This window comes from Chlorocebus sabaeus, chromosome 25 (assembly GCF_047675955.1).
Source record: "Chlorocebus sabaeus isolate Y175 chromosome 25, mChlSab1.0.hap1, whole genome shotgun sequence".
Lineage (NCBI taxonomy): Eukaryota > Metazoa > Chordata > Mammalia > Primates > Cercopithecidae > Chlorocebus > Chlorocebus sabaeus.
In genome coordinates this window covers 84,635,037-84,645,804 of record NC_132928.1, presented here as the reverse complement: position 1 = coordinate 84,645,804, position 10,768 = coordinate 84,635,037, and the positions used below count along the sequence as shown (strand labels likewise).

General features: G+C 42.6%; 1 protein-coding gene across 4 annotated transcripts in view; it reads right to left on the bottom strand.

Annotated features, from left to right (window-relative positions):
- Positions 1–6,595: 6,595 nt before the first annotated feature.
- CNST (consortin, connexin sorting protein) overlaps positions 6,596–10,768 on the bottom strand; it is a 116,025-nt gene continuing 111,852 nt past the window's right edge. For all 4 annotated transcript variants that reach the window (XM_007990031.3, XM_007990032.3, XM_073011914.1 and 1 more), the window contains one exon: positions 6,596–9,469. In XM_007990031.3, coding sequence (XP_007988222.1) covers positions 9,264–9,469 — 206 coding nt within the window. In that variant the 3' untranslated portion in view covers positions 6,596–9,263. The remainder of the gene's footprint in view (positions 9,470–10,768) is intronic.

Sequence of the window (10,768 nt, the reverse complement as noted above, 5' to 3'; positions counted from 1 at the left end):
TTGAGATGCTAATGAGACATGCGATGTACGGACAAGCATGTGCAGCTGCTGTGCACCCAGAAGACCACTCAGAACACGCTTCCTAGCAACACCTCTTCCCATCTCCTTATGAATAATCAAGGAAGACTCCCATCAAGGAGTCTCCCTAGTGCCAGTCTTTGCTATCTCGCCCTTAGGAGCAGCCCGCCCTGAATTTTCTCTCTCTTTCAGGGTGTACTGTCTATTCTGCAACTAACTTCCAAAATATTCTTTTTTATTTTTTGCAATACATTACACTGCACCTCTTTTGTTGTGTGTCTGTTTAAATTCTTTTAAACCAAGAAGACAAGAACCAAGCTATCACAGCAGTCGTCAACAAAAGTTTTGTAGTTTTGTTTTTGTTTTGAAACAGAGTTTTGCTCGTTGTCCAGGCTGGAGTGCAGTAGCACGATCTTGGCTCACTGCAACCTCTGCCTCCCAGGTTCAAGCGATTCTCCTGCCTCAGTCACCTGAGAAGCTGGGATTACAGGCGTGCACCACCACACCCAGCTAATTTTGTATTCTTTTTTTTTTTAGTAGACATGGGGTTTCTCCATGTTGGCCAGGCTGGTCTTCAACTCCCAACCTCACGTGATCCGCCCACCTTGGCCTCACAAAGTGCTGGGATTACACGTGTGAGCCACCACACTCGGCCTTGTAGTTTTTAACGTACAAGTCTTTCACCTCCTTGGCTACATCTATTCCTAGGTATTTTATTACTTTAGATATGATGGTAATTGGAATTGACTTCTTAATATCCTTTTCGGATTGTTAATTGCTGTTATATAGAAACAACTGTTTTTTTTTGTGTATTTATCTTGTACCTTGTACCCTGCAACTTTGCTGAATTCATTTACCAGCTAGAGTAGCTTTCTTGTGAACTTTTGGGTCTTTCTATACATAGGAACATGTCATCTGTGAATCGTGTTACTTCTTTCTCTCCAGTTTGGATGCCGTCTTAGTCTGTTTTGTGCTGCTGTAATGTATACCACAAACTGGGTGTTTTATAATGAACAGAAATTTATTGGCTCATAGTTTTGGAGCCTGGTGAGTCCACGACTTGGGGGCTGGCGTCTGGCTTCTTGCTGCATCATCCCACAGTGGAAGGGCAAAGAAAAGGTGAGCAAGAGCGAGTTCGATTTGCAGACTCAAGACCTTTTATAATTGGCCTGAATTCATTCATGGAGTTGGGGCCCTTAAGACCTAAACATCTCCCAACACGACCACATTGGAGATGAAATTTCTAACACAAGCTTTTTGGGGGACACATTAAAACGACAGCAGATGCCTTTTATGTTTTTCTTGTCTAATTTCTCTGGTTAGAACTTCCAGTACTGTGTTGAATAGCAGTGGGAAGGTAAGCATCCTCGTCTTGTTGCTGATTTAAGGGTGAAGCTTTTAGTCTTTTTACCACTATGATGTTAGCTGCAGCTTTGTCATAAATGCCTTTTATTATGTGGAGGAAGCTCTTCTATTCCTAGTTTACTGAGAGTTTTGCTTTTAACCATGAAAGAATGCTAAAGGCCTTTTCTGTATTTATTGAGATAATCATGTTGTTTCTTCCCTTTTTTCTTTCCTTTTTCTTTGAGACAGGGCCTCGCTGTTACACAGGCTGGAGTGTAGGGGTGTGATCATAGCTCACGGCAGTCTGGAACTCGCGAGTTCAAGTGATCCTTCTGCCTCAACCCCCCAAAGTGCTGGAATTACAAGCGTGAGCCATCGCACCCAGCCTCAAATTACAATTTTTTAAAAGCTGAAAAATAAAACCCATAAATATCCCAAAATCCAGAAAAATTACTTATTAGTATCCATACTGAGAGCTCAATGATACATTGTTTCAGCTGCATACTTTGATCACTGTTTCATAAGACAATGATTATACAACATCACTTTCTATTGGGATAATGAAAAGATAATTCCCCTAACATGGTTGACTCAAATTTGTTTTTTATCATTGAAAATTTAGAAAAATTGCAGTGTCTCAACTAATTATTGGTAATTCAATATCTCTCTTTTTGTTTCTTTTGAGACAGGGTCTCTTTCTGTCACCCGGGCTGGAGTGCAGTGGCACAATCATAGCTCACTATAACCTTGTACTCCTGGGCTCCAGTGATCCTCCTGCCACAGCCTCCCGAAGTGCTTGGATTATAGGCATAATCCACCATACTTGGCCTGTGGCATTAATTCAGTCTTAAAATCAGGAAGCGTAAGTCCTCCAGTTTTGTTCTTTCTAACAATTTCATTGGCTTTCTTCTCGGTCACTTGCATCTCCATACAAATTTTACATTTTAAATTTTAATTTAATTTTTTTTTTGAGACAGAGTCTCACTCTGTCACCCAGGCTGGAGTGCAGTGGCGTGATCTCGGCTCACTGCAAGCTCCACCTCCCAGGTTCATGCCATTCTCCTGCCTCAGCCTCCCGAGTAGCTGGGACTACAGGTGCGTGCTGCCACCACGACCGGCTAATTTTTTGTTTTTTAGTAGAGACGGGGTTTCACCATGTTAGCCAGGATGGTCTTGGTCTCCTGACCTCATGATCCGCCTTCCTTGGCCTCCCAAAGTGCTGGGATGACAGGCGTGAGCCACCGCACCCAGCCACAAATTTAAAATTTTTAACCTGTTAATTTATTTATCTCTGCGTTTCTTAGACAGGATCTTGCTATGTAGTATAGGCCAGCCTTGAACTCCTGGGCTCAAGGGATCCTCTTGCCTTAGCCTCCAGAGTAGCTGGGAACAGAACCTGTTAACTTCTTTAAAAAAGTACTAAAATTACAATTGGAATTGTGTTAGATCTATGGATCAATTTGGGGAGAACTAACATCTTAACAATATTCCGTCTTCCGATCCATGAACAGACTATATCTCTCAGTTATTTAGTTCTCCATTATTTCAGTAATATGTTATAGATTTCAGTGTACAGGTTTGCACATATTTTGTTAAATGTATAAGCATTCCAATTTATAAGCTATTGTAAGTGAAATAAATTTCATTTATTCATGAATTTGAAATTTCATTTTCCAATTATCCATTGCTAGTATTCACAAATGCTGTTTTTTGTATACTGACCTTGTATCCTGTGACCTTGCTAAACTCACTAGTTCTAGTAGCATTTGGTAGATTCCTTCAGATTCTCTTTATTTATAAACAAGTCAATTTGCAAAACTTTTTTTTTTTTTTTCCTAATTGGAATGACTTTTATTTCTTTTTCTTGCTATAGGACCTCCAGTACAAAGGTGAATATAGTGCCCGTTCTGGCTGGGCGCAGTGGCTCACTTTGGGAGGCCGAGGCAGGTAGATCACAAGGTGAGGACTTCGAGACCAGCTTGGCCAACACGGTGAAACCCCATCTCTACTAAAAACACAAAAATTAGCCGGACGTGGTCCCAGTTACTCGGGAGGCTGAGGCAGGAGAATTGCTTGAACCTGGGAGGCGGAGCTTGCAGTGAGCCGAGATCGCACCACTGCACTCCAGCCTGCGCGACAGAGTGAGATTGAATCTCAAAAAAAAAAAAAAAAAAAAAAAAGTGCCCTTTCCTTGTTCCTGATCATGGGAAGAAAAGTGTTTGGTCTTTCTCCATTAAATATTTCGTATTAGCTGTGAGTTTTCTAAATACACTTCATCAAGTGGAGGAAGTTCACGTAGAGTTCTAGTTTGCTGAGTTTTTCATCATAGATGGTGTATGGATTTAATGTGCTTTTTGATATGATCATATGGTTTTTTTTTTAGGTGGTTAAAATGGTGAATGAATGACATAGGGTGATTTTTGAATATTAAACCAACACCGTATTCCTGGGTTAAATCTCACTTGGCCATGACAGTGCATTACCCTTTTTATATACCTTTAGATATGATGGACTATTTTGGTAAGGACTTTTGTGTTTAAATTCATGAGTCACACTGGTGTTAGGTTTTTTTCTTACTGTCTTCATCTGATTTTGGTATCAGGGTAATTCTGGCCTCACAAAGTGAATTTGCAAATATTCTCTCTCTCTTTCTAAAAGAGTATTTTGTAGGATGGGTATTATTTCTTGCTTAAATGACGGACAGAATTTACTGGTGATGCCATCTGGGACCGGAGTTTTCTTTGCGAGAAAGTTTTCAATTCAGGGAAATTCAGCTTTTCAATTTTGAGGAAGTCTCTTGCAGAGAAGCTTTCCACTGTTGGAAAACCTGCCAGCCATTCATGTCACGTGTGTTAACTAGACATGAAAAGCAATCATTACTAGATAATAATTACTTGACCTTGGCTGTGAGAAAAGATCCATCAAGATTCCTATCAAGTTGCAATGCAGGTGGCCCAGATCGAATTTTACTTGGATTTCTAATAGCGTGTGACACACTAGGGAAGCTCTGGTCCCCACCCCCAAGAGTAACATCTAATAGCGTGTGACACACTAGGGAACCTCTGGTCCCCACCCCCATGAGTAACATCTAATAGTGTGTGACACACTAGGGAAGCTCTGGTCCCCACCCCCAAGAGTAACATTTAATAGCGTGTGACACACTAGGGAAGCTCTGGTTTCCACCCCCATGAGTAACATCTAATAGTGTGTGACACACTAGGGAAGCTCTGGTCCCCACCCCCAAGAGTAACATCTAATAGTGTGTGACACACTAGGGAAGCTCTGGTCCCCACCCCCAAGAGTAACATTTAATAGCGTGTGACACACTAGGGAAGCTCTGGTTTCCACCCCCATGAGTAACATCTAATAGTGTGTGACACACTAGGGAAGCTCTGGTCCCCACCCCCAAGAGTAACATCTAATAGTGTGTGACACACTAGGGAAGCTCTGGTCCCCACCCCCAAGAGTAACATCTAATAGTGTGTGACACACTAGGGAAGCTCTGGTCCCCACCCCCAAGAGTAACATCTAATAGTGTGTGACACACTAGGGAAGCTCTGGTCCCCACCCCCAAGAGTAACATCTAATAGTGTGTGACACACTAGGGAAGCTCTGGTCCCCACCCCCAAGAGTAACATCTAATAGTGTGTGACACACTAGGGAAGCTCTGGTCCCCACCCCCAAGAGTAACATCTAATAGTGTGTGACACACTAGGGAAGCTCTGGTCCCCACCCCCAAGAGTAACATCTAATAGTGTGTGACACACTAGGGAAGCTCTGGTCCCCACCCCCAAGAGTAACATCTAATAGTGTGTGACACACTAGGGAAGCTCTGGTCCCCACCCCCAAGAGTAACATCTAATAGTGTGTGACACACTAGGGAAGCTCTGGTCCCCACCCCCATGAGTAACATCTAATAGTGTGTGACACACTAGGGAAGCTCTGGTCCCCACCCCCATGAGTAACATCTAATAGTGTGTGACACACTAGGGAAGCTCTGGTCCCCACCCCCAAGAGTAACATCTAATAGTGTGTGACACACTAGGGAAGCTCTGGTTTCCACCCCCGCGAGCGGCATATTCCCAGGTTCACCACTTTTATTCCCTCTGCACAAATGTCTCCCTCAGCAGATGCTAATTCCTGAGGCTGAGGCTGGTATCATTTCTTGTCCTGGAGCCCCGGCAGGCAGCTCAGTGCACGCTGCAGGCATTCAGATGTTCGCCAAGGTACAGACAGTGATAAACACTGTTGCTCGTGGTTCTGCACTGATCTCAGGGTAACAGACAAAAAGGTGAGTTTGGGAGCAACTCTTCTTTCACCAGGGAGAAGAGAAGAGGTGCCTGTAGGTTACTGTAGCTTTTCTCTCAGAAGCCTAAACCCAGGGAGATTTAAATAGTACAAAAATTCCTTAAGGAACATTTTAACTAATTGTAGCTGTATAGAGTTAGGACATGAGGCTCAATGAATGTTTATCTTCGGGGTTGTTAAAACAGCAGATGGCACTAGAATTTGTGCCATAAATCCTCCAATCACTCTTCCTCTTTTTGAAGACAGAGGCAACATGGCAGCATAGAAACTAAAATGGATTTGGGAGTTTAAGATCTGGATTTGAGGAATGTATATTTACTAATCTCAGCATCAAATGAAAAAACTGTGAAAACACTACACACACCACACAAAATTGTCCACAACAGCGAGCCCGAAGAAACGGATCGTTATGCAGGTCATGTCAGCAGAAAGGGAAAAATGCAGCCTCTCCTTGGATTGGGAGTAAACGCCACAAGGCCACCTTCAGCAAAGCAGGTGAAGAGCTAAAGGATGTCCTTTCCCACCTGTCTCCATCCCTGCCACTCCTACCCCATGTCCTCCCGGCACTCCCGCAAAACCCAATTCACAGAAGTCCTTCAAAATAAGGCCTCTGGGCCGGCGCGGTGGCTCACGCCTGCAATCCCAGCACTTTGGGAGGCTGAGGCGATCGGATCACCCGAGGTTGGGAGTCGAGACCAGCCTGGCCAACACGGTGAAACCCCCGTCTCTACTAAAAATACAAAAATTAGCCGGGCGTGGTGGCGGCGCATGTCTGTCATCCTGGCTACTTGGGAGGTTGAGGCACGAGAGTCGCTTGAACCTGCGAGGCGGACGTCGCAGCTGGCAGAGACTGCACTCCAGCCTGGGCGACAGGGCAAAAAAACAAAAAACAAAACAAAAAACAAAATAAGGCCCCCTTCAAATCTTAAATCCTCCAGATGATTTTTATTTTTAAATCTAAAAGAATGAATTTTTGGAACAATTTTCAGTTACCGTCAGGCAGATGGGGGAGGTATTTGAAAGCAGAAGAGCCTGTACTGAAGGACCACCTGTAGGGCCAGACCGACTTCTGAAATCATACTTTCACCTTAAAGCAGTTTTTTCTCAGCACCCAAGGGTTCCAATAAACTCTCTGAGACACTTTGCGGGTATAGATTTTAAATTACAAGCTTGATTTGATACCCTCAAATACAGTTCTTAAGGAAGATAAGTTACAAATAGTTGCCAGTACTTTCAAATGACAGAAAAAATTACATTTTAGTAAAACTGGATGAATGTTTCTTATGTGAAATAACAATCCTTTCACCACCAGGTGGAGCTACTCCAGGTCATGCAATACTTTGACTATCACATTTGTAAAAAGTGCCCTAATTTTTCTAGTTGCGATTTCATGCCTATTTTAAGTCAAAACATCGCTATGCTCCTGAGCTCACCTCACTCTCCCTGGGAAGGTGTGAAGACACCCATGGTTTCTCTGAGACACCCCTGGCTCCCTGACTGACAAGGTACTGTCTCAATGCTTTCCTCTTGGTGTGAAGGTCCCCAGGAGATCTTGGGTTTCGGAGGAAGTGGCTCTGGCTGCCTATGGGCAAATATTACACCAGAGGTCACAGAGGACAGCGACCTAAGAGGTGAACAGGAGGGAAGTTTTAACTTATTTTGACATAAAATTGGCAAAAATAAGCATCACTAAATTTCTGTAACTAGAAATTGAGGATAAAACAGAAGAGCTTTGTCTATGATGAGGATGTCCGTCACAGTAGAACTTGTGAACAGCTTTTATAGAACCACTTAATATAGTACCGTCAACATTTTACATATTTTACATACAATTTGAATACAAATTCTTAAAATTTATAATAGAACATTAAAATAATCTTCTAATAAAATCAGCCTTAAGTATAAGGAATCTAAATTTCATTATCTTGTACATTTCTAAATAAATAGCTTTGATCTATAACCCTTGAAAATATTACAGCTTATGGTGACATGATAGAGACAAGTCAAACAGTATTATAAGTGAAAATGAAACATCAATTTAAAATACAAGTGTAAAAACACGCTGAACTGAAATTATAGAAAATCAAAACACTAAGTACACAGTAATTAAATATCTAGCATTGGAATAACCAAATGCATGCGCAGTAATACACTTTCAACTTACATAAAAAGCCCTTTAAGATTCACATAATCTAAATAAACAAGCAGAAACACAAAGGGAGGTACTGTGCCAGCCAGTGACAACTAGAAAGTAAGTTCTCCCTTTTTCTTTCCAATGATCCTAACAGAAAACAGGAAATAATGATCACTTGCTAAAAAACTATAATTCATGTTTGGTTTGGTTTTTTTCTGTTTTTTGTTTTTTTCTTAAATGCTGCCTGATAAAGTCAAAGCAAGGCTTCCTAAATGTTAGACCACTATACTTAGGTAAGGAAAGGCCACCTAACGGACAGATTTAAACAAAAATCAGACATCTGTCTATGGAAGGTATGATTGAATTTTCGCGTAATGACCCCATAGTAGGATCTAAATCAAGCCCACAAGAAGAATGCACATTCAAGCATCTGAACGCATGATCTGTTAGTACTGAATTCTATGTGGTGATTTCACTCACCCAAGTACTGGTTTATTTTACATACGACCAGGATTAAAACATCTACAGCAGGAACTGTATCTTACTTAAGTTTGCATTCTCGTTCTCAGAATCTCAGAACACAATAGGTGTAAGCGTTTGCCGAACTGAGTCCAGCATTCGTGATTTCAGGAAGCTTTGCATCCGTGACAGAACTGTTGACTGAGACTCAGGGGAGCTTTTCCTTTTGTCTCTAGGCCTGTGATGAATTTCTGGCTAATCAAGTTAATTGACACAGATCTGTCACAGTTTCTCCTTTCAGGGTCAAGAGGTCTCAAATTCACCTATTCCACAGTGAAGCCTTCTCCAAAGATCTGTGCCTGCACCTCATCAAGTGAAAAGAAGAAAGATCATCTTTGCGGTGCTGGGTATTTGCTTATGGTAACTGCCGGAAGCACATGCACACGCACGCACACACGCGAACACACACCCAATCGTTTCGTAAGTGGAGAACAGAACAGAAAATAATGCGCAAAGCCTAAATTACACAGCTCCCAAGGTTAACTAAAAAACGACACTGAAACCATAAGGTAACTCCTTTTGATTACACACAAACTTATTGCATGATGGCTGAAAGCAATTTCTATGAACCAACAAGTGTAAGCCAAAAGTGTTCTTTAACCGTTAGCTTGAGAAGTAGCTAAAAAGAGTGTGGTTCCAAGACTACCCTGTTTGACTCTGCTCAGTGTAACTCACTGCATTAGGAGGCAGTGAGGAGGAGATGGGTGTGTTCCTCAAAGACCACTCCTTCCATCCACAATGCTTAGATCGGTATTTGCCTCACTGCGTGGGTTATTCTAACAGAGTTCCTCCGGATTGCCACTTGAAGTTGCTATTTCTGATGTCCTTGGTTCCTAACAGAGGGGAAAGGGGAATGTTACACAATTCCTGAAATAAACACTGTTTAGAAAGTTTCACGCCGTTCATTCTCACTGCCAGCATGTCTGTCTCTGGAATGCTGCTAGGAGAGGTAGATCCAGTGCTTCAGTTCTGCCATTCCCTGCAGTAACTTAGTGTAATAGAAGTCCATGTTGTCTGCAAAGTCTGTACAAACAGGTGACTCCATGTCACCAAAAGTGCAGTATAATGCAGTTCCTCCAACACTAAGGAAAACCGTTGCTATGCACAGCAAGATCAGCAAAATACAGGAGCCACCTCCAACTTCATCTGCAAACATGAGAAAGAGTGAGGTTACATTGTCATCAAAATGGAAATCTTAGCATCTGCTGTCTTTTCATTAATTAAGGTAACTGGACATTTCTACTGTTGGTCCTCTATGGACAGGAAGTATTGACAGAAAACTTATGCTCCTAATGACTCTACAAAGACCTACCTGTTAATTACCAAGAAGATTCAGACTTGTGGAGCTTATACATGCTAAAATTAAAACGTGCTCATTTATACAATGGATAGAATCACTCCATGAGAAGAAGAAAAACAGCTGCTGTGCTCATAGCAAGGATTAAATTTTGTTTGTTTTCTAGAGACAGGGTCTCACTTTGTCACCCTGGCTGAAGTGCAGCGGCAAAATCTTGGCTCACTGCAGCCGCCTCGACACCGGGCTCAAGTAGTCCTCCTGCTTCAGCCTCCTGCGCAGCTAGGACGACGGGCCTGTGCCACCATGCCTGGCTATTTTTTATTTTGTGGTAGAGATGGAGTCTCACCATGCTGCAGAGGCTGATCTGGAACTCCAGGCCTCAAGTAATCTTCGTGTCACAGCCTCTCCAAGTCCTGGGTTTACAGGTGTGAACCAGCATGCCCGCCCTAACAGCAGCATTTGACGGTACACGTGACAGCCTTGCTGTTCGATACCTTTGGAGTTCACACTACGGGACTACCTGAGAGCAAAGTCGACTTCACATTAAACAACAAAAATGTCTTTGGGTGGGATCTCTTTTGCATCTTTCTATATTGAAGAAAACGATTATTCTTTGGTTGAAAAAACCTTAATTATTCATAATTAAAAATTTAAAAAAAAAATTTCAAAAAGACCAAAAAGTCTTCTGATGTGCAGCATGATTAAGGTGCAGGGATGCCTTTCTGGAAGGTAATTAGCAGTATCTATTAAAATTTAAAATTAATTTATCCTCCAGACTGGACAATTTTGAGAGTAAAAGACAGCATTAAGGCCGGGCGCGGTGGCTCACGCCTGTCATCCCAGCACTTTGGGAGGCTGAGGCGGGCGGATCACGAGGTCAGGAGATCGAGACCATCCTGGTTTAACACGGTGAAACCCCATCTCTACTAAAAACTAGCCGGGCGTGGTGGCAGGTACCTGTAGTTCCAGCTACTAGGGAGGCTGAGGCAGGAGAATGGTGTGAACCCGGGAGGCGGAGCTTGCAGTGAGCCGAGATCGCACCACTGCACTCCAGCCTGGGCGACAGAGCGAGACTCCGTCTCAAAAATAAAAAACAAAAAAAGACAGTGTTAACTGAATGCAATTCTAGGACAACAGGTGTAAACCAG